The sequence below is a fragment of the Alexandromys fortis genome, unplaced genomic scaffold (assembly GCF_014885135.2).
Source record: "Alexandromys fortis isolate MF-2015 unplaced genomic scaffold, M_Fortis_MF-2015_v1.1 scaffold_8_9099976_23576923, whole genome shotgun sequence".
NCBI classification, from domain to species: domain Eukaryota; kingdom Metazoa; phylum Chordata; class Mammalia; order Rodentia; family Cricetidae; genus Alexandromys; species Alexandromys fortis.
The window spans coordinates 8,811,135-8,835,919 of record NW_026067899.1 but is presented as its reverse complement, the minus strand read 5'-3'; the positions used below and the strand labels follow the sequence as shown (position 1 = coordinate 8,835,919).

At 36.0% G+C, this 24,785-nt stretch overlaps 1 protein-coding gene across 3 annotated transcripts in view; it reads right to left on the bottom strand.

The window, feature by feature from the left end:
- Positions 1-24,785, bottom strand: part of Kcnh7 (potassium voltage-gated channel subfamily H member 7) — a 407,046-nt gene that overhangs the window by 47,272 nt on the left and 334,989 nt on the right. For 2 of the 3 annotated variants that reach the window (XM_050123184.1, XM_050123194.1), the window contains exons 8-9: positions 18,539-18,938; positions 5,945-6,144 (exon numbers count right to left, since the gene is read on the bottom strand). In XM_050123184.1, the coding sequence (XP_049979141.1) occupies positions 5,945-6,144; positions 18,539-18,938 (600 nt within the window). Of the gene's footprint in view, positions 1-5,884; positions 6,145-18,538; positions 18,939-24,785 lie in introns of those variants that run through there. The other variant, XM_050123203.1, reaches the window with a different exon arrangement.

Here is a 24,785-nt window from a genome sequence, read left to right as displayed (position 1 = left end):
GATTTCTACAAAGAATTCCAGGTCAGCCAGGGCTACATAAAAAACAAAAACAAACAAACAAACAAACAAACAAACAAACAAACAAACCTGTCTTCAGAGTAAAGACAAAAAAGCCTCACTGGCTATGGGAGCATGTGCTGGTCCCTGTAGATAAGTAGATAAACTATAGATAAGTCATTCTGTACATGATAGGAAAATCCATCATTTTGAATGATGGCTGAGTGACTTGTCACCTAAAAACATCAGATGCCTGTTCCACAATGTCTACTAGTTTTGCCAGGGAGCCGCAGATGTTTTGTTGCTTTTTTTCTACAGTGGTGTTTTAAAGAGCTGTTGAGTAAGTTGCATAGGATGGGCAGATGAACTCAACCTTTCCTAAAGCATAGGTTGTCTAGCAACTTGCTACAGAAAGAGACCAGTTGTGACAAACTTGTATACTGATATATAAGTGCAAGTTTATCATAAACACTTTTTGAAGAGATTGGCAACCTCTGCTGATTGATTAATTATCATACAGATGAAATTATCATCCCCAAAAATATATATTATATTTATTTATTTGTGTGTGTGTGTGTGTGTACACTTGTGAAGGTCAGGGGTCAAATCTTGTGAGTTGGCTTGCTCCTTGCAGCCATGTGGGTGACAGGTATAAAGCCCATGCGCCATAAATATTCAGCAGCCTTGGCAGCAAATGCCTTACTCACTCACTAAGCTATCTCACAAAGGATCTTCTTAAGTGTATTTTGCAGTTATTTTTAAAACTCAATTCCTAAACAATAACCGAGTATTTATTTATAGAAAACCAAAAGATTTCACGGGTTCTATGGTCCACATCACGTATATAAAAGTGTTTCCCTATCTCTCTGCCTCCTTTAAATGTTTGTTGGTTTAGTCAGATACGCAGGCACTGTTTTGGACACCTTTGCTATGGTTCCATGTTATATCGGTTAACCAAATGTTGCTCACTGACTCTGTTTATAAATCAAAGGTTTATAGAAAAGGTAGAGGATTAAAAGATCTAAAAGCATGCTACACTATTTTTATGTTTTCCTTCTACACTGGTGACTGGGTTTATCGTAAGGATTGTTCTGATCTGATTTCATTCATTGAGTACAAACAAGTGTAGGTCCTCCCACCTTTGCACTTCGCTGTGATGTGTCAAAAGCTGCGATCTGAACACGAAAGTGGAGTGCATGTGAAATTATTTAAATAAGTTTACAGAGTAATGGCTTTCCCTCAATGTGTCTGTGTGTGTGCATACCCAAATGCATGTGTGTACCCACGCTTTTGGAGGCCAGAAGTCAGCAGCTACTGTCCACTTTTTTTTTTAAAAAAAAAAAAACAACAAAAAACTGATACAAGGTCTCTAATTAGCCTGGAATATACCTAGTAGGCTGCTCTGGTTAGACTGAGAGTCTTGGAGCTCTGCCTTGTCTGTCTTCCTGGGGGTGGAGTCTTAAGTAAGAGCTACTACATTTTTTTATTTTTCTTTGAATGAGTTGTGGGGATTGAACTCAATTCTTCATGCTTTTGAGGCAGAGTGAGCTGTCTCCCTGTCCTGAAGATGAGACTTTCATTGAGTACAATTAAATCACAAATGCAGCGGTGACTCCAATGCTAGTACTGGAGGCATTTCTGCCAGGGAGTTGAGAAACTAGAAGTAATGTGAAAATAAGGAAAACACAATATAATTAAAATATCCTTTAGAAATCCCACCAGCCCCAAGAAATTATGACCTCTGTTAACTAATCTGTCATTTATCAGTCTTACTTCTCCTTCGGTTTACGTGCTGACTCCTTTAAGAAACATGCTGTGTCATGCAGAATATCACTGGGCTTGAAAAGACTTTTAGCCTGCTAGGATGACTTCACTGAAATCTTCCAAGACTCTGCTCCTACAGCTCTACCCCTCCCATATATCATCACCCACCTCACCGTTCATGGAGAGTCTGGTTAGATCATGTAATACCATACTTTCTCTCTTTTTCCTGAAAGACACCACACCGCATTTTTCTGAACACATAATCACTATGTTCTAAGTGACTTTGACCTGTTCACCTTTCTGGAGAATCTTATCATCTAGTCCATTAGTCCGGATACTGTCTATTCGCATCTCTCAAAACTGCCTTCACTAAACAGTCCTAATAAAAAGTCCATTTCCCCAACCCTGCTCTTCCGAAAACCAACTAAATAAAAATGTGCCCGGACTACCTAATTCACTCTGTGTGTGTGTGTGTGTGTGTGTGTGTGTGCGCACACACACATGTGCATGCATGACTTGCTCTCTTCCTTAGGTTTCCTGCTGGTTATCTTTTTTCTCTACAATCAATAATTCTAATAGCAACTTAGTCGAGTGGTTTTTGAACTACATCCATTGCAAGATGCTCCATGAGGAAGGCTTGGATGCTCCTTACAGGAAGTGGAGGAAGTGGCAGCGGATAGGTTATGATGTACACACTGTGTTTGAGTACAGCTGCCTTCACATGCTTATACGTGGTGAGTTTTTTTGGAACTGTAGAAAGTATAAGTGACTTGCTCAAGATGGTGGCAGGCTGAGTACAAGTGCCCAGGTCTCTTGATTTTTCCTGTTTCCTAGCCATTAAGTAAGTTGTCACAGTGGAAATTTTAGGCAAGGCAAAAGCCCACTAAATGTGCACACGTGATTTTCTTCCAAGCCAATATTAAATTATAGAGATTACTTCCTGTCATGATAAGGGACATTTGGACCATCAAGTATCAAGCCTAGCTCACAAGTCTGGTATTAGTCTGCTTGAATTCTACATTTAGATGGAAAACAGTTTTTTATTTTCTTTTTGTCAGTCAAACTAAAATAATGTTGGCTAACTTCAGAAAGTTTCTGGTTCTGTTAAGAGATGGCTTTGATTTGCAGAAATTCCTTGAGATGCTGCTAGCTGTAACTTGAGAACACATCTCTTTATTATCAATCAGTCCGTTTTCTGCATGAATTCTTCAGGATTAATCTGGGCACATGTTTGAGACAATTATACAGTGCTAAAACTGAAGCCAGACCCTGAAAAACACATTCCTTTCACTACCTTTGTTGGTTTGACCTTTTCCTTTTTTTCTTTAGTCTATTTGGTTCAAGTAAAAGGGAATCCATAATTGTTTTTTATCCTGGAACTGTATCCTGGAACTGGAATTGTTTTTTATCCTGGCAGCAGTATATATGAAAAGTAAAAAACAAAAGGAGTAAGGGATATGGCCCCACTTTTTTTTAGGCCAATTATTTCGATGTTTTGGTGGTCTCCTAAGCAATCAAATGTCTTGGATTGTGAAATAATTTTAAGTGAATTTACTGTGTGTTTGGAAACCTTTACTTCATTTGAAGGTGATTGAACAGTAAAAAATGGCCTGAAATGCTTCATGAGAAATTATATTTAAGTTTATACTTAAATAAAATAATATGGAATGTTGATGCAAAATACAACAGTTTGATGTAGTTTTATGTATCACAGTACATAAACTAGCTAATTTTCAATTGTTTTAAAATTATAATTTTACCAACAATTACTCGACAAGACACAATAATCATTAACAATGTGGTTTTGGCAATCTCATAGCACAGTTGCTTTTCTCTAATCAATGTTGTTTTACACATCATACTTATAGCAAACATCTTCCATTTGCTCTGTGCGGAGTTATCTCATACTGAGTTTTTTTTTTTGTTTGTTTGTTTTTCTTTTTTACTCACTTTGCAGTCACAAAATGAAAATGTAGACACCATGTACAAACAAGGAGTTCGTGCAAAGTCAAGTTTTCAAAACTACATGCAAGTCTCAGCGGCACATGGCTTAGAGCTCACACGCTCCAGGATCATGTAAAACTGGCATGCAGATGAGAGGAGAGAAAAGCACCTACATCATGAAGAGAGGATGATGAAAGAGAATGACATTTTCTTTATGACAATTATCTAATGCAAACCGTATACCCATAACCTCTACCAGCATGGGAATGGGGGCAGAGAAGTGGATTTTTGTGGGACGTAGGGAATTGTACATCAACGTTATTGGAGGTCAAGTTGATACTGAAATGGAGAATTGCTATTCTGTACTTGGCCTCACCCATGTTATCCTCCCCAGCTTCTTGCTCTGTATTTCCTCTGTTATATCATGCAAAAAAGAGATCAGAACTAACGCTGGAAATCATTTAACAAGCTCTAAACCTGACAGATAACAAGGGTATTCTCCACAATTTACACGAGAATTAAATTGGATATAAATACCTCCTGTTCTTACCGGTGGGTGTTGTGATTCCATGTGTTAAGGTGTGAAGCAGACAGGAAAGAGATAAATCTTTCATAAGTACATTGTAAATAGGCAAGTGGTATAGAAACCATATTTATAGGTAATAGAGTCAAACAATGATAGGTAAATAGTTGTCACAAAATATTTTATCATAAAAATGGTTATAAATCTAAGTTTTATGGAGAAGGGAGATAAATAAATGGCTGTTTTATTACTGTTATTGAAATACCCTGGCAGTATGAAACAATAAAATTGAGTGACGCATATTTTAATTAAAAATACTTGACACTGCTTAAGCAAGCCCGGCACTAGAGATTCCTCAGCGGTTTTGAATGCTGGTATCTTTGTTAAACAAGCACAGTAACAATTTATAAAAGCAACCAATATATACAGGTGCTCTTTCTTGCTAGATTAAAAACCACCTCAGAAGAGATTAATTTAATAAGTGGCTTTTTCACCGTGAACTTTGGGACACCTGAAAATCACAGCTCCTCGGCTTGAGCTACATTTTTTCGGCTCTAAGGAGCTCGTGTATTTCTTCAAATTAAAAATTTTATGATAATATGATGGTATTTCTCAGCAAATAAATCACATGCAGCTATGATAAATTTATCGACATATAAATGTGTCTTTGAGTTAGCAGCAAGTGCTCTATGGCTTTCACCGTGATTTCTGATTTTGATCCATTGTCTTTTTGTTGGAACATCTCTGGCCAAATGGTAAATAGCCATCTAAATTGTCCATATACACTCACACAAAAATGGCATCGTGTAATTGATGGAATCAAGTATGGATAATTTATTTTCAGAACAGGGCAGTGATGTGAGGACATGTGGTGTTTTTTTTTTTTCTATAGCTCTGTACTAAGCAGTGGGGTTTGGCTTTGTGGCATAATTTATCTTTAGCATTAAATATCTAAAGCCAAACAGCAAAGTAAATAGTGAAAGCAATGCTCTTAATCCCAAAAAGAGCGTTTCAGAACCCATTCATCTTAACTAGACTGCTATGCAGTGATTGAGATGCTTGTGAAAAGTGTATTTTTTTTTTAAAAAAAATACTAAGTATTTAAAAGGTGTTAAGGAAAGCTTGTCCCCTCCTTGAGAAGAGAGAGTCATTAAACCAAGTAAATATATTGAAATGGAATGTAATTAATTGTTAAAGGAAGTATGAAACTTCCTATCAGAAAATGCTTTCTGACATACTTAAGGTCCCTAAACTTTCCTACAAATATTCAAGATGTCCTACTCCAAAAGTATGTTCATCTTGGATGGCTGCTTAGGCTCATCCAATTGTCACAGTTGGTTTTTGGAATCTTAATTGAGCATAGGCTCAGCAACTTTTCTTGTTGTTATTTATTTGCTCGTTTGTAACCAGGCCATACCACGAAGGCCTGAGTTTTAGCTAAGACCAATGTTTCCTTGAATTGGAGATGGGAACTCTATGACACATAGTTATAGCAGTTTGCATCACGTTATAATGCCTTTGCCACACAGTATAACTAGATATAGCACCATGCAATGCCATGAATTGAGAATGAGACACTATCTCCAGGGGAGAAAAAATAAACATCCAAGAGAAGGAAACAAAAGCACGGGGCTCAAAGCTGGTGAGACTGGCCTTTCATTTAGCTATGGCTGTAATGCCTGCGGAGCTTCTGTTTTGGGAAACAGAAGTACATACCATGTTCATGTCAATGCCGTTGGTGTAAGTCCATGCGTGCTGGAAATATTCTTCAAGCCGTTGCCGCAGAGGGTTGGGGATTTGGTGGAAGCGAATGAACTCTTTCACTCTCAGCATTTGCATGTGGTACCTGGCGGTCCCCGAGTACAGTCTTTGAATAATTGCAGAAACATTCCCAAAAATGCTTGCATACATTAGGGCTGGATTGGATAAAAAACAAAGTTATGGGGCAACACTGCATTTGGGCATCGTATATATTTTTTTTCAGAATATCAAATGTGCAGATTTTAAGTATTTAACCCAAGTATGCACGTATGTCAATTAACCCCTGGCCCTTGGGTAAACCAATGTTTTAGTACATTTTTTTTTAACAGTAAAGTGATGTAAAGAACTCAAAATCACCATGATTCAAAGTAAAACTCATATTGCTTTATGAGATACACCTAGAACCAAGAACATTAACTAGATGTTTTATGTGCTTGTGTTAAGCCATCTTATTTGTAGTAAGCTACATTGTAGTCGTCATTACCATAGGCAAAAACATTCTTTTTTTAAATATTTATTTATTTATTTATTATGTATACAATATTCTGTCTGTGTGTATATCTGCAGGCCAGAAGAGGGCACCAGACCTCATTACAGATGGTTGTGAGCCATCATGTGGTTGCTGGGAATTGAACTCAGGACCTTTGGAAGAGCAGGCAATGCTCTTAACCACTGAGCCATCTCTCCAGCCCCCCCCCAAAATTCTTTATGGACTTTAATACCACTTTAATTTATATAAGCTTTTGATATATATATATATATATATACATATATATATATTAGCTGGTGTGTAACTAAGAGCAATGGCAATAACCTATATTGTTTTGGGGGTTTGCAGTACACCCCTGACCAACAACTCTAGAAGTATCACATACATGGCCCTGGACTTTTTTGGTGACTTATGGCTTTGGGGAGGAGCATTGTCCCCTGTGTAGACTAACTCCAATTAAACTTTATTATGTGAATAGATGTATATATAATAAAATAGTAGGTTTCCCTATGGCTATCTCTCTTCCTACAAGATATTGTCCTAGGACATGGAGAAATCACATTGGCATGAGCTAGGAAGCTTTTTTCCTGCCTACTGGCTTTCACAGTATTTGAAAATGATATGCAGACTGCTAGAGAGAAAAGTCGTCAACAGTCTTACTCAGCTGTGAACTCATAGAGCTAAAATAATAATCAGCACGTATGTTAATGCCCGTGGGTGCAATAGTAACAGAACAGGAACCAATTTACTGTCAGCTCCACTGGAGGCCGTTCATTCTTACTACTGTTCTGACTAAAAACACATGCTTGGGAAGGTCATATGCTTGAGGAGGAACCTACCACCATTACTTTACTGAATGGACATCGTATCAACCTGCTTTCTACGTCTGTATCTCTCACCCCTCTACTAATGAAACGCTTAGATCTCATCAGAGTGGTTTTCAGTGCAGCGGATAGATACCACAGAAACTCACAATGGGTCAGAGCACAGAGAGCCACTTTCCTCTCCCTCCAGGCTTGACGAGCATCAGGGAAGAGGAGGTAGAAAGATTTTAAGAGCCAGAGTCAGTGAGGACCAGAGCAAAAGAGCTTCTTCTAGATGTGACAGGACCAGCTGCATTCCTTAACTCACAGGGGCTGTGCTTGCCTACCCAAGAGCAAGCCAGGCAGCATTCCAGCACAGGGGAGGAAAGAGCTGTATGGCTTTTGGGGAGGGAGAGTCAGTTCTCTGAGGTTGTGGATTCTGGTGGATCAACTATGCTGGAGAATGACCCTATACCCATGAGTATATGGTAGCACAAATTGGACTTTTTGGATTATCAAAAAATGGTGTGTAGTAACATAAAGATGGGAGGAGAGGTAGGAGAGGTGGAGCTGGAAGGTGGCCACAATTACATTGTATGTGTGTATGAAATTATCAATGAAGTAATAAGATATTATAATAAAAAAATTAGAAATTAATCTTGAGTTGGACAGTGGTGGTGCACACCTTTAATCCCAGCACTCAGGGGGTGGACATCTGAGTTTGAGGCCAGCCTGGTCTACATAGCTTGTTCCAGAACAGCTAGGGCTGTTACACAGAGAAGCCCTGTCTCAAAAAAAAAATTAATATCAAATTAGACTTAAAGTATTAATTTCAAAAATGGATTTTGCTATCACAGCCTGGAATATAATCTTGTCATAATAAAAATGAATTGCAAAATTTCAACACTTTGGAGTTCTCAAATAACTGATTAATTTTCTTATGGAACATAGAGTTTTCTTAGAGTGTTAATTTGTATATAATTTTTAATTTATTCATTAATATATATTCATGTATATATATATAATGACTTAGAAAAAATGTATACTGCTTAACTTTTGCCAAGAAAGCTGTGCCACATTTTGCTCATCTATTGAAAGAAAGTGCTATGACACCCATATACTTTCAGCATTTAGAATATCCTCAGAATTACTTCTTGGGATAACATTTTTTAAAATGTGTATGAACTTTTTTGCCTGCATGTATGTATGTGTACCATGTGTGATTATTATTTTTTTTTTTTGTTCACAGAGGCCAGAAAAGGGGTCAGAGCCCTGGAACTGGAATTAAAGATGGTTGCAAGCCCCTATGGAAACTGAGCCCAGATACTCTGTAAGAGCAACAAGTGCTCTTAACCAGTGAGCCATTTCTCCAGTCCTTGGAATATATTTTTATTTAAGATTGCCACGTTCTTATTGTTTTTCCTTTTTTGTTTACATTTCTAATAGTTAAAACATAGAAACACTATTTTATGAAGAAAGATTACATGATCTATTTTCTGCTTATGAATCTTTGGGACTCTGTCAAGAGCTTTGATATGGCAATGAAGGTTTCAAGCTCTGTGGTCAGAGTACAAAAGTAGCTGAGAGATGTACCAAAAGCAATAGCACAGTTTGAAGTATGAGATTCAACTATGTTCATCCAACACATCTTTTTACTTGAAGTGCATTTTCTGGACAATCCTCTAAAATCTACTTGCTTATTTAAAATGTAGATGTTCCCAGACTTATGCTCTGTTACATGAATGTGGTTTTTTTGACCATTTGTTTTCCTTTCCAGCTCATTTCCTTGGCGTGTCTTGTCATGTTTGATTGTCATAATCTTTGTTTGCCATAGATGTCCAAAGGAAGGAATGTTTCTGGGAAAGATGCAATCATTTGTTAAAACACATAAAAGTGAGGACTGTGGGGATTAATTTCATGACAACTTGACTAGGGCAGAGTGTTCACATAATTTGATTATGCGACACACTATGTGAGTCTGTAAGGTTATGTGTGGTTGAGATACATATCTCAAATTAACACTTGAGATAAGTAATGAAGATTGAATTCTCCTCTGTAGGCAGTCATCACCCATCCAGTTTAAAGGTCTGAGCAGAGTGGACATTGGAGCAGGGAATGTTTGCTCTCTTTTTCTCTCTTACTCTTTAGAGCAGAGCACTGCTCTTGACTCTGGGCAGTACTAACCAAGAATAAAATTATGCCTTGGTTCTCCTGCAAAACTCTAGATCACATCCTTGTCTTAGGTACCAGTTTGGTTCTCCTGTGAAAATCTTGACAAATAGAAGAACCCTATAGCGAGGCTAAGTTGGCCAGTCTGTGGAACACCAATGCTCTGGAATGCGCTATGTGTAAAATGTCAGTCGTTTGCAGTGTTGATCAGCTGCTTAGTTTGCTTCATCTTCAGGAAGAAGCAGCAGATAGAAACTGTTTCTAATTTGAGTAAATTAATACTTTATTGAGGAGATGGCAATATTCACAAGAAGTTGATTCGTGTGACTCATTTGAGAAGTATATTTTACTGAGAGAAATTTTTTGATATGTAAAATCATATTTTTGATATCGCTAACTTTCCGAAGTTACACACTGTCTCACACTCATGAAGCAGATTCTGAGAGTGCAAGACCCTCACCAACTATTTTTCCTGAAGTTCATAATGTAAAGTGGGCCTTAATACATACACAGTAGTTTTATCTCTATTTCTTCATGAAAATGAATCAAAAGCCAAACATAGAACCAGGAACTGCCTACACTGTTATGTATGTTAGGATTATGAATGCTAGGATTCAGGCATTATGCTGGCCCCTGTCACCTGGCAGGATGCACTCAGGCAGTACTTTGGCCAGTCCAGCATCCTATGGCTGCTATGTCACTAGTCTGTATGCAGGTAGAAAAAGGTCCCTTGAGGCAGAGGCAGGCAGACCTCTGTGAGTTCGAGGCCAGGCTGGTATACAAGAGCTAATTCCAGGACAGGCTCTAAAACTACAGTGAAACCCTGTCTTGAAAAAAAAAAAAAAAGAAAGAAAGAAAAAGACAAGCTCCAGCCTAGCGTTGGTGGCTCCTGCCTTCAATCCCAGCACTGGGAAGGTAAAGACAGACGGATATCTATGAGTTTAAAGCCAGCATGGTCTACAAGAACTAGTTCCAGGACAGGCACCAGAACTACAGGGAAACCCTGTCTTGAAAAATCAAACCAAACCAACCAACCAACCAACCAACCAATCAAACAAACAAAAAACCAAGCTCCACCCATTCCTGCTCTCTTCACTGTCTTTCTGAAGAAGCAAGTAGGTCTCTGCCTCTCTCTCTGTCTCTTTCTGTCTCTCTCTGTGTTTCTCTTTGTCTCTGTTTCTCTCTGTGTCTGTCTCTCTCTGTGTCTCTCTCTCTCTCTGTTTCTGTCTTTCTTTCTCGCTCTCTCTCTCTCCACCTCTTCCCCTTCTCTCAATAAACTCCTCACCTAAGCTCTGTCTGCATGGCGTCACCCGCTGTGGTTTGTCTCTCACCCACCGCAAAGGTCCCTCCTGTGCAAAATCATTACATTGTGAAAATGGAAAACCTAGATTCTAAGTATGAAATTGAAAACATGAATGAGAAATTGGAGGATGTATTTGAATTTTAAACTCCTAAGGAAAACATGAGATTTTATCCACCCTTCCATTTTAAAACAAAACATCACCAGTTAGAGAGAAAAATTATTATTATTATTGTTATTATATGTTTGCATTTATTTAGTTGGAGCCCATTCACTGGCATAGAATATTGGTCAAATGTATATTGGCAAAAAATAAATGAATAAACAAATAATACTATTTATATATAGGAATTTCTTTTTCTAACTCAACATTTCATTTAACCTTCCTTAACCTTCAGTGGAAAGTTTTGACTTCATCAAAATTGTTTACTTTAGGTTGAAGTCTCATAGAAACAAAATAAGCATAACTTTCTAGAGCCCATAACCACACATATTAATTGCTAGTGAAGTATTAGCCTTAGATTCTGGTAGAACCACTATAGTTTGCTTTTTTAAAAATCTATTTTGTGTATTTCAAAAATATGTAACCAAAGGATGAGAATTTTTGATGGATAATAAACACATAGCTAGATGCATCCATTTTAAGTATGTATTTCATTTGGTTGTGGCAAATGTGAGCATTCCTGTTGACATATTGAAATATTATCCTGTTTCTACCCTCCTGGAATACTTCCTCACTTCATTTCAGATGCAGAACTGCAGAGATGAGCTTCATTAGCTAGGGACCAAGGCACACAAACCATCCACGTTGCCCTTTTGTTCAGCTGAGAATCATTGTGTCTCTTAAAAATCTGTGATTCTTAAAGGTGTACCAGAGTTTGTTTGCATCATCTGCTGATGGAAAGCACAGCATGTCTACACAGTAAAAACTGCCCTGAACATTTGTGTACAGATTTTTGTGTGGGCATGTATTTTCATTTCTGTTTCAAACACCTAGGGTGGAATGGCTGTGTGGTATGCCTTGTTTAACTTAGTTGTCTTAATTTGTGTTCCCGCAAACATACTATGGCAATACCATTTGTTCTAGATCCTGCCGACATTTGGTAGTTGCCAATTTACTTTTACCATGGTAGCATGTGTGGTGTGTCTCATTAGTGTTTAATTTGCATTTCACTGTGATGATTAATGCCACAGTTAAACATACTTTTTCAATGTTCAGGTGTGTTTTTGGTACAGTTCTGTTAAAAAAAAAAACAAAAAAATAATAATTTGCTCCTAGTTTTGAGAAGTGGCTGCCAGTCTCTTTCATAACTATATCTTCAAAATACTTTCTCACTTTCAATTTCTTTGTTTTAAACAGTGCCATTTAATTTTTGGGGGAGAGTGTCTAACCACATTGACCTGAAAATTGCTGTGTAGGGCAGGCTGGCCCCAAACTCACACCTGTCAGCATTGCCTACCTAAGTGCTAGGTTTAAGGCATGTGCCACCACACCCAACTGAACAATGTCGTTTGAAAAGAAGGCAATTTTGACGAAATATAACTAAATAATTTTTAATTTAAACATCTCTTATGTCCGTTATAATGTTATCCATAGGATAATTTGTTGTAGTTGTCAATTATAAATCATAAATCAGTTCTAGTGTTCGTTTTTGTTGTGGTTGTGGTGGTGGTATTGGGGATTAAATTCAGGCCTTTTCATGCCAGTAGAACTCTGTACAGTTGATCTACAGCTTGAGCCCCATAGTCCAGCTTTTTATTCAAAGTGCACAAAAGGACTCCTTCATCTAATTTTTCTGCTTTCATTGTTTCCTCTTCTGTGTCAGAAGTGGTGAGACCATGCTGATATTGGTCTGGGACTTTGCAAACAAGCCACTAAGACCGATGGTATAAAAGGTGATTTACACCAACTGTACCACTAAGAGCAATGGTTCTCAACCTGGGGGTTGTGATCCCTTTGCCATCATAGGGTTCACCTGAGGCCACTGGAAAACACAGACATTTACAATATGACTCACAACAGTAGCAAAATTATGAAGTAGTAACAAAAATAATTTTATGGTTGGAGGTCACCACAACATGAGGAACTACATTAAAGGTCACAGCTTTAGGAGGGCTGAGACCCACTGACTAAGAACATTGATTTGTTCTGCCTGAGGACTATGAGGGCACATAGCATAGATAAAAGTTAGCCTGGAGCCTTAGACCGTGCGCAGACTAGTGGTGCAGCCAAACCAGAGCAGCAGGGGTGAAGTGAGGGCAACTGTATTAACAGCTTGGCTTTGCAATTTCCTAAGAAGCAGAACGTCCCTTTTGCAATGCTGCGCATTTGCAGCTTGGTTCAGTCTAGTATAAGGCATATTCATTTTATTCACTTTCTAAAAAGAGTCAGAATTTATGTCTTCCAACTATCTCTCTGTATATGTTCAAATAGTTTTTTTTAAATTTTCTCTCAACTCTTTCATTCTTTTTTTCCTATTTATATACCTTGAAGTTACTTGTCATTTAGCAACTTTTGAAGAGAGATGTAAGAGCTTTCAACTTCATTATAAGAACTCTTTGAACATTGCTTTAGCTAATTTCTATAGGTTTGGGCACTTTTCATTTTAAATTTTATTCACTTAGTTCCTGGTTGTCCATGTAACTATTTCTTTCTTGGACATTTAATCCTGGCTCGAATGATGCAGGGTTTCACAGCAGCGATGAAGTGCTACTTCACCTTCCTCTCTCTGTGCTAACATCGTCACACCTCCTTGTGCATGTACTTCACAAGACCTATCAACTCGCAGACGCGATTTTCACACTGGTCAATTATTTGGAAGAACTATAAAGACAAGGGAGCATGTTTTCAGTTTATTCCTATATTGACTAGCTTTGGTCTTCTTCATTCCAGAATTTCACAGGCTATATTTCTCCTTCACTGGTAAAATTTTTAGTTTCTTATAGTCTGCTTACGATAAATCAAGTCATTTGTATCCTTGCCCTTACTTGAAATGCAGTTTAATCATAAATTTCCATGTCGACAGACACTGTTTTTCCCTCAGCAATTTAGAGCTCTTTTTCTATGGTGTTATTTATCCCATTGTATATAAGAAATCTTTCAATTTTATTTTATTATTTTATTTTGCTATATATGTCTTGGTTTTTCCTTTTATCACCTTGAATTTTTTTTTACTTCATGACTATGTTTTGTTAGTTTGATCATGTGTCTTGATATGTTTTATTCACAGTTTTAATATTCATTGAATTTTTTGAGCCTGTAGTTTATAGTTTTCCTTGATCTTGACGAAAATCAAGCCATTCTACCTCTGACCACTTCTCTACTTGCTCCCCTCATTCTGGTGGTTGCTCTTTCTTGTCCCTGCTTGCTCCTTTTCTTCCTGAGGATTCCTCTCTTGCATTTATCAATTGCTTGATCTCGCCTCCTGGCCAAGTGTTTTCTGTCACTTCCACTTGCTGTGTGTCTGTTTCCCGTCTTGCTTCTGGCTCAAACCTTCTTTGGGCCATCATAGCTGTAATTATTTTTAGGTTAATATTGCATGGTGCTATACTCTTTCTTCTTTTAAAAATGTTAGACTGTTGTTTTTGATGAGTGACTATCTTTCTGTGTGTGTTACATTGCTATATTAGTGTGTGTGTGTGTGTGTGTGTGTGTGTGTGTGTGTAGCTGCATGTATACTTGCCATGCACGCATGCGTGGGGCCCAGAGGGTGATGTCTGATCTGAGTTATCTTCCTCAGTCACGTATCCATCTTAGTTTTTGAGATAAAGTCTGTGGCTGAATTTGGAACTTGTCAGTGGATTGCCTGGCTAGCCAGCTCTAGGAATTTTCCTGTCTCTACACCCAGTGATGGGTTAAAGACACTTTGTCACCATGCCCAGATAGTTTATATGGCTGTTGGAGATTTAAAAAAAATCAGATCTCCAAGCTTTCACAGAAAGTACTTTGTCCACTGAGCATTCTCCATACTTCCATAGTCCTACACCTTTCTTCTCTCTTCCTTTTCCTTCTTCCCCCTGCTTCATTTTCTTTTTCCCCTCTTCTTACTCCACCTTCTTCCATCAAATTTAAATGTATTTGTGATTGAAATATAGATACATACAATCTGTATATTCATGGAGTATCATATAACATTTTGATAATGTATGCATTTGAAATATTATAACTCTCCTTATGCATTTATCATTTTTATAATAAAACAGTAAAAATCCTTTAAATAGTTACTATCTACAGTCATATCAGGGATTTTTTTTTGTCCCTGTACATGCATGAACGTACCATATTCACATTTGTTCAGTATTCTTTCATTTTTTAATTATGCACACTATTAAAATGAATTATTCAATCTTGTTCTGTGTTCGGTGAAAATGATAGCTTTGAAACTTCCCACAGATGTTTTCCATTTGTATTTACCGAGGCCATTTTTGCAAGCTCTTATTATGTAGCCTATACTAGTCACCAGGTTCTGTCCTTCCTGTTACCAGTCCTGAGTGCAGGGATTGGAAGTGCACTGATCTTCGCCTCCCTTTCGATAGTTTAGAATTCTTTATTTTTATATTTCTTACATGATAATGCTGTAATATGTATGTATAGTTTCCCGTTGTCCACGATGTGGCTTCATTGTTATCTTTTATAATTTTTTTGTTTTCTAAATAATTAAGGAAGCTAAAATTTCTACCAGATAATATTTATGGTTATAATGAACACACAAATGATATTTTATATTAAATTTTTCTTTTGTCTTTTAATTTTATGTCGAAAATAGGACTTTTCTAGGTATGATACATTTGGCTTAGTATGTAAATATTGCTTATTACAAGAACCAATTAATTTTTGCATATAATTTCATATAGTGGGAGACATCAGGAACAAATATGTCACTATGCCTAAAGGCTAAGAACATTTCATGAGCAATGTTGCAACTGCTGTGTTTCAAGTTTCAATTTTACCTTTCCCTTATCATTGAGATCATAGGTCATAAGAGTATTCTCAAGCAACGCTTAGAAGGTTTTCTGTGTGACATCAAGCTTTGCAGAACTCATTTTAATCAATGCTTATAAAAAGGACTCTTCTACTTGAATAATATGTGTGGAATGTGAATTAAATTTTCCTCTATTGAATTTGAATAGATTTTTGTCTTAAAAGATCAAAATTATCTGTAGGAGTCACAGTCTTTTTAAAGGATCAGTAATAGTAACCTAGTGTTATGTTTATCAAGAAAAGAAAGAACAAAAGAAGGAAGGAGGGAAGTAAAGAAAAGAAGAAAAGGGGACAAAGAAAATTAAAATAAGGGGGAGGAGAAACAGGCAAGAGAAACTGTCACTATTCCTCTGACATTAGATATTGTGTGTAGGCTAAATAAGAACTAGCATTTGTTTTTAATAAAATGCTGCACATAATAAATACCACAGTGCTGAGGATTTCTAAGCAGTGAACAGGATAACTGCTTGTGAGTTTTGTAAGTTCCTTGAGTTATGTTTTCTTGATATAGGTAGGTACTCTTTTCTTACATAGATACATTCATATTTAATTCACAGATATAAGTATTTAATCAAGAACAGATATTTTTCTTTGCCTTGTTTGATATTAATGCAGCTAATATCTTTGACCTCGGTGAAATATATTCCGATAGATTCTTTGCTGTTGTTTTGAGTGTGTGTGTGTGTTTGTATGTGTATATGCACACGTGGAAGCCAGAAATTGAGGTTTGATGTTTTCGTCAATCACTTTCTAACACACACACACGCACACACACACACACACACACCTTATTATATCGATATGTGTGAACTTTGAGTTTGTAAGCAAGTGTGCACCTGTGTGTTTTGGGTTCGTTGTGTGTGCATGTGTAGGCCATGACTTGTGTGTGTTAAAAGGGCAACTGGTAGGTGTCAATGTTTCCCCTCCACCGTATGCATCTGGAAATTGAACTGGGTTTTTCAAGCTTGGGCTTGGGTGTCTACTTGCTGAGCCATCTCCCTGGTCATTCCACCATGTTTTTCACATCTCTCTCTCAATAAGCCCACTGGGTGGCCACAAAGTCTTAAGGTTCCTCCTTTATCTGCATTCCTAATCCCAGGAATTCAGGTGTGCACAGCTGCACTGGGCTTCTGTGTTAGTGCTCAGGACCTGTCAAGCTTGCTAGCCAAAACCTGTGCTGAGTCATCTCCCCAGCCCATCTGTGGTTCTAATAACATTAAAAGTGACTTTAATGTGTATTTCTATTTTTTTAAAAAAGTTCCAGTCCCATTGCCTTCTTCATGCGATGCTGCTTCTGTGTTCGTAGCAAAGAGTGTGATGGAATTGCCATAGAAGATCTTGAAGGTTTAAAAATGTATTTTCTTATGAAAATGTTATTGAAATAAAAACTAAATTTTAGGCAGAGTAGATTACTGAGAGAACTCATTTAAGTTTCATAAATAGGTTTTATCTAACCATATTTCAGTAAATAATTATGGCAACATGTCAAAATCAATTGTCAGGATCTGTTTTCTTCTTTGTACACCATCCAAGGGCAGTGCTCCTTTCAAAGCTGTTATTCCTGTCTGCCATCATCTGGGTAACCTCTAGGTTCTTAACTAAGTCTTTTCAAAAATATTATTAAGTCAAAACTCTATCTTACCACAAATTTTTATTCTCAATAATATATGAAATAAATTATTCACCTTATAAGCCTCTACAGAGTAAAAAACAATGTCAGGCCTTAGAATGATATCAAAAGGAAAGCAATTTAAAATTAATAAGAGAGAGAATTGGTTGTAGGTATTATTGTGAGGGTTTTATATGTATGAGAGAAAGATTTATGTCTAGAATTCTATTTTTCAGCTTAACTTGGTCGCTACTCGAATCAGAAAGTATCTATTAGTTCTAAATTATAATCACTTTTATGCAACAATGAATGAACTATACTTTCTAGATCTGCAGACTAACTATGTACATCACTCCAGTTTACAGCCATGATATTCTAGGGTAAAAACAAAGCCTCATTGAATGTAGGGACTTGTGACTTCTGTATTTACATTTGAGAGTTTAACCAACCATGAACAAAAAATATTTTCAAAAAATTATGCCTGTATTGCACACATCTGTTTTTTTTTTGTTCTTCTTCGTGAGACTTATACATTTATGCTGTGGGAAATACAAGTAGTCTAGAAGTGATTTAATATATGCATATAGATCTTTTTGGATTAAAGACAATTTTGTGATACTATTTTTAAAAATTAATTTTCAGATTTTATTTATTTTTATGTTTGCGTGTGAGTGCCTACATGAATCTATTTCCACTATGTGCATGTCTTTTATTTTCAGAGGCCAGGATGGGGTATTAGATTGGAGCTAGAGTTAGTGGGGGTTGTGTGTGTGCTAAGAGTAAGCATCTAGGCAAGAGTAGCAAGCGTTCTTAACCACTGAGCCATCTACAGAGCCCTCAGTGTGATACTATTTTATATTAAGGACTCGTGATACAGTTTTATTGTAAGAGGCTGCTCAGGTTCAGACAAGAATGAGACTCATCCTGAACTAACCCTGGGATCCCCAAGTGATGAGTATATTTTATATTGATATTAAAGCTAGTTCTAAGTGAAGAATATGAAAACGATTTTTGTTTCTGCACTTCACTAAGAAAATTTATACTTTATGGAATATAGCATACACATGTGTAATCCTACCATCGCCACAGTTTCCGAATTTTGCTTTATTCTCTATGTTCTAGAAATACCAATTTTGTGCCATTACTTTATCCTAACAGAGAAGAGGAAAAAAAAAAAAAAAAAAGAAATCTACTTACAGCCAATCAACATGACACAAATGGAGAAGATTTTCTCCGAATTGGTGTTGGGAGACACATTTCCAAATCCTACACTGGTCAAACTGCTGAAGGTAAAATAAAGTGCCGTGACGTATTTGTCTTTAATGGACGGTCCAGAACTCGAGTCACTGTCATTGTAACGTTTCCCAATTTGTTGTCCTAAGGAATCCAACCATCCAATTTTGTCAGTCAGATAGGGCCTCTCTACATTCCCAATCGCATACCAGATGCAAGCCAGCCAGTGGGCAATCAGGGCAAATATGCACATTAAGAGCATGAGAACCGCGGCGCCGTATTCGGAATAGCGATCCAGCTTCCTGGCCACGCGCACAAGACGAAGGAGCCGCGCAGTCTTCAAAAGACCAATTAATGTTGTTGTCTGTGGAAATAAATGCGAATGGTCAGAAACAGCTGTTTCAAGGTATGTTTTTTGCAAGGTAGAACTGTTAACAGAAAATGGGAAAACGGACGAAGGCTTGAATCAAGTATGAAGATTAGTGCTTCATCCAAAGAGTATTAATTCCACTTTGAAAAATATGGGACTTTGGAACCCAATGTCTTGGCATGCAAAATCCATGGTATGAGAGTCAGCCTTCACAAGGTCTACAAAAGTGACTTTCATGCAATATGCCTTACTAAATAAAGTATTCCTTCCTCAACCAATGTCCAGGGAGTCGTGTGTCTACCACGTACCACGCACCACAATTACAATGCAGGAAAAAAAGTTCTCTCTAACAGAGACAGACAATTATATAGACAAGGGATCTCCTCTAATGAAGAGAAAAAAAAAAAGTCTGCTGTTTCCAGGCAGAGAGATTGAAAAGTAAGATCTTGGGATTAGCATTAGTTACGGTTATTGCATAATTGCTCTTTGGCAATATAGTTTGTGGTAGAGATCACAAGAGAGGAAGACCCCAAAAGACCTTTCTAACTAGGCTGTGATGAAGTTGAAAAACACCTGAGCGATGTGAAGGAGTCAGCCAAGCTCCTTCTTGTAACTGTGAGGAGCCCTTAGTGGATACCTGCATGCACGAATTACAATCTATATTTAAATATCTCTTCCTTTCTTTTCTCCTGAATGCATCAAATTCATAAATCGTTTCTTGGTATTCTGAGGACATCACAATTGTATTTTGGAGTATGATGCATGTTAACTAATTGCATGATTGTTGCTGACCAGGTATTTAACAATAGGATACTTTTACATAATAACAGGATATTTAACTGGTTGTTAGGAATCGAAATCTGATAAGTACAAATTACAAGTTCATTTCTTATGTTTCCTAAATAATGTCAACTAGAAGTAGTATATAATTCGCAGAGCGTGTAATTATTCCATAGTTACATGGGTGTTTACCAATCAATTATTGAGTCATTTTAGCTCTTTGTTGTGGTGTTTATTTTACAAAGTACTTCCAAGTGTGGTAAGAATGCTAGCACACAGAGTAGCTATCGCCCCATCGCTATAAAAATATTGATTTAGTGAAAAATATTACTGAGTATACAGGAAAACTTTTAATGGAAACATTGTAGTAAATCTTCCCTTTGTTCCTTTGTTACAGTCAAGCAAAGGAAAATACTTTAGTTTCCCTTGAATTCCTTTCTCTAAGATTGGAACTCTTCAAAAGTAGGAGGACTTTGCCTAGCTTGGATAGACTTATCATAACAGGATTATTATTATCATCATTATTATTATCATAACAGGATTATAGTTTTTGTTCATCTTGGTTGTGCCAATAAATAAGTTAATATTTTTCACAATGCAATGCAGAAAACAGGGTTTTCCTTCTTCACATCTTTAAAGACACATGCCCCATCAATGAATTCCAGAATTTAAGAGAGCATTACAGAGTTCACTGGAAGTAAAGTAAAGGTCCCTATTTATACAAATACATCAACACTTTTCCTTTGGCAGTTATGTACAAGGAATTTCAAACAGGCAACCTTATAACTAAGTTCTACATGGATAGCATTACATTGCATTGGACAGGGTCTTTTTATACTCAGGCTTTAGTTGCTTTGTTTATAAATGGAAAGATGATGTCTACACGGGTGTAGGTAATATCTTATAAGTGATAGCTCTTCATATTTCTATTTAAATATTTCCTCATATTTCTGTTTCTACTTGTAGGAACTTTACGTTATAAGAGGTGATGATGGAGCTTACATACTTTCCAAATATACTACATAGACAATTGGAATCTCAAATGGAAGCCTGGCAACATGGATTAGGGTGCCCTCAGAAAATGGATGGGTCTTGGAAAGACAAGAACTTCATCCAGGTAAATGATTGCCAGGCGCTTACAGCAGGAGTCCCATTTGCTCAGTCTCACCACGTCTGCCCAGTCCAGACTCTTGAGTTTATTTCTTCTCCTAACACTACTGCCTGTTTACGTACGTTTCAAAAACCAGAGCTTGTTAAGTATTATTGTGCAAATGCTAAAATTCTTATTTGGTTTTAGAATAAAAAGCTTTAAAATAATTTAAATATAACGGAGATTCACCAGGTAGTAGGTTAAATTAGGTAAATTCCTTACAGAACACTGACAGTTTCATAATGGGTTGTAAAGCGGTAGACTAAAAGGAAAATAATAAAAATCTGCTGCGTAGGCTTCATACCCTTGTGCATTTCCACCTCGAACACTCTAAAAATTTCTACTATATTTACTTAATAATGAAAATAGAATTTATGTGAAGCTAAGTTTTTTTTCTAAGAATATAAATCAGTATAATTTACATGATCACATATGAATGACAAATATTCTAAGGGAAAATAAGTTTAAGAAGCCTTGGACTCATTCACAATTTTTATACCTGATAATTACAGGAATAATAAGAGAAAGGAAGGGCAGAAGGAGATACAGGAGAAGAAGGAGGGAGGAGTGTAAGAAAAATAAGCCGGATGGAAGAGGAAAGATGAAGTTGTGACTCACTTTCGTTGTCAGGAGAGGTTGAGTGAACAATACCTTTGACAGTCATTCACAACTCTGTAACATTTACCCAAGCTCAACTACATGAGCTAGTTTTATGTTGTACCATTTTTCTGTTGACAAATGCTGCCAACTCCCTTGGATCGTCTTTGCTACTGACCCGTGTGCGTACTGCCATACTGTCTCGCCTGAGATTATAGAGAGAAGCTAAGGGATGGCACCAAATCTCTGAGAGAATGGGCCAGGACATTTCCAATCTTTTTTTGCTGAGTAGCTCTTGGCAAAAAAAAAAAAAAAATTAAAAAAAAAAAAACCACCTCAGCATGTCCTAAACTTTGTTGACTTTTATAAATAGGGTAATAAAAATAGGTAAAAAGCAAGTACTTCTACAGTAGTGAAGGAAGGTACTTTGCCAATTTTACCTATGAGCTATAGTAAGGAAGACACAAGGGGTCCTAGAATATCAAACTTCATCTTATAGGATCTGTACAATGTAGAACTCAGCTCATTCATTATTGCTGAAAAATATTCAATTTTTCCAGACTGTAATAGTAAAGAAACTTTACTTACACAAGATTTTCATTTTAAATGTTCTGCTTAGTACTTTTTAATTCGACAACTTTCCTTAACAAATACAATTATTTATATCTCTTGAATAATGAGTATAATTCAATTATATTGTTTTAAAATATCTATTATTTATTAAAGGTCTTAATTCCTTCTGATATTGGTAGAAATTAAGTTTCCTCATTAAATAAATTACTTTTTTGATTAAAGATACAACTATACACTTGGAAAAATGATGTATCAGAGACCAGAATAAAAAAAAAGTATAGTAATTTTTTTGATGAACATCATATAATAAATTGGTCAATATCTTCCTTCAATGTTGTAAAACTTTGTGAAGTACTGAAATTAGTTAATTCCTGTCAGGATTAATATTATTAAAAATAAGTCTGTGTAGGGTTAATTTGAGAAAGCTTTGCCAATAAGAAAAACTTATATGCTGAAAAACTTTAAAATTTACTTTGTATTTATAAAAATATTATACTAAAAATGTTTAGTGTACTTAGAGAACTTAAAGTCACTTAATAAAAGTTAACATGAAGGTAAATTATAGCAATTATTCTTTTATAAATGATAAAATATAAACATGTTCTCTTTGGCTTTATAGAATGGACTACAGAATCAGACATCAATGAAACTTCAGTTGAATGCATTATTCCACCCTACTTCCCAAAAAATAAATGTATGGAAGATACAGAAATATTTGCAAATAAAAATTGCAAGATTCCATATTCAATGTTTTTACTTTAAATTTTATTCCAGGTAATTCCCATTCAAATGTATATGTTACACACCATTTAATGAATTATTTAAACAATGCGATTCAATGATAAAATTGTCTAGTTTCTAGCCTTTTCTTTCAGTTGTCTAATACTTTTCAACATTTCTGAGGACATGTTTATTAAAACTATTAATATCTGTATCTGGATATGTGCAGAATCCTAAGGAATTATCTAGCTTGTTTCTTTATTCAAATCAAATTTCCCAATTGCTTTTACTAACTATGTATTCCAAAGAAATGATTCTACAGTTTGCTGGGGAATTCCTTTCATATTTACCAAGATTAATGATTGATACACTTACACTGTATCATAGTTAACAATCTATTGTACTGTAATATTAAATTTCTTTCTATATCACTGAAGTAACATAGAAACTGGGCATCAAATAATTGTAAGTTTTAACAGAGAAATAAACCATCACATGTAGAAGTATGGATGTTATACCCTTTTAATTGAATTTTTAATTTTTAATAGAGTTTTTACCAAGAAAATTGCATTCTATATAATCTCTATCATTTTTAGTCAGCCACATATAAATGATATGTAAAAGATTCACTTAAAGAAAATTTCTTTTCCAATTGGTCATCTTGTATTTAAGTCACATGTCATGCCAGAGTTGAGAGGCATGATCAAAGCTCCAAGTGGAGGTCAAGGAAAATTTCTGTAAAATACAAGCCAAACACTATCTAAAGAGAGAGAAATAGCTATTTTATTGTTGACATGCATATACACAAAATTTCATGCTGTGCTCTGTTATTTCAAGAGAAATATGAATACCTCATTCACATAATAATGTCTAGGAAATTCATGGCATTTATCATAAAGATTAAAGCAAGAACAGCTCACAATATAATCAGAATTTCTACAGAAGTCTACTAATGTTTTCTGTATGTTCACTCCACAGTTCGTTAGCGTAATGAGTGAAACTTTTTTTGTGAGCAGACATTCCACTTTCTTATTGGAATTTTGCTTCAAAGAACCTCTAGTTATTTTGGTTCTAAAACCTTTCCTTCCTGTGTTTACAATTCATTTAAAAAATATCACTAAGGCATGAATCAGAGGTCAACAAAGCAAATAATTGAAAGCTAGAATTTTAATTATCAGGGGAGGGAGGAGATAATGATGTATGTTTCTAAGTAGAGTTCTCTAGATCCTAAGTGCTAATGTCTTGAAAATTCGCCATGGATATCCAAATATCTGAATTTGATTATCTGAAGCAGATAATCAAAACTGATTTTGTGGAGACAAAGAGAATGATATCGTCCTTTAGCATCAATGATATTGACGCGAATTATTGTGGCAATGTCACACTCGAGGAAGCCAAAGTTAGGAACCACAGAACTATTTCTCTTTCTAGATGATACCAGCAACAGTAAGACAGAAATAATATAGGCAAGCTGAGTAATCCCCTGCGCTCATTTTCTTCAAAATGTTTGCAACAGTAAAGGAGAGCATCTAGTTATTACTAATCACATTCAATTATAGTAAAAAGTAACGTTAGTTTGAAAAATAAGAGCAATTGTGTCTTGTTTAGTAAAACCACATAGTCATGCTATCCACCTATTGTATGTGTGTTTTACAGATAAAATGGTATTGTTACAATATTAGATTTAGGAGTTGACTATAAATAAGATAGTTTAACATTCAGGTAAAGGAAGATATTAATAGTTAATTGACAGTTAGAAAAAATATTTTCTTTAAGTTAATTGATGATGCTAATATGTAAGAAAAAGTCATTCAAATAGCTCAGCAAAAATTGTTTCTAGTTTTAATCATTAGAAAATAACATCTTCATTGATTTTCCTATGTATATTTGCATGTAGTTTCACGAGTACAGGAAAGCCTGGGTGTTTGCATTCCAGAGATGGCCACCACACTACATATGTTTAAACAGTACAATTTTCCCTAAAATTTAAAACAGAAAAATCTGTTTTAAAATTCATAATG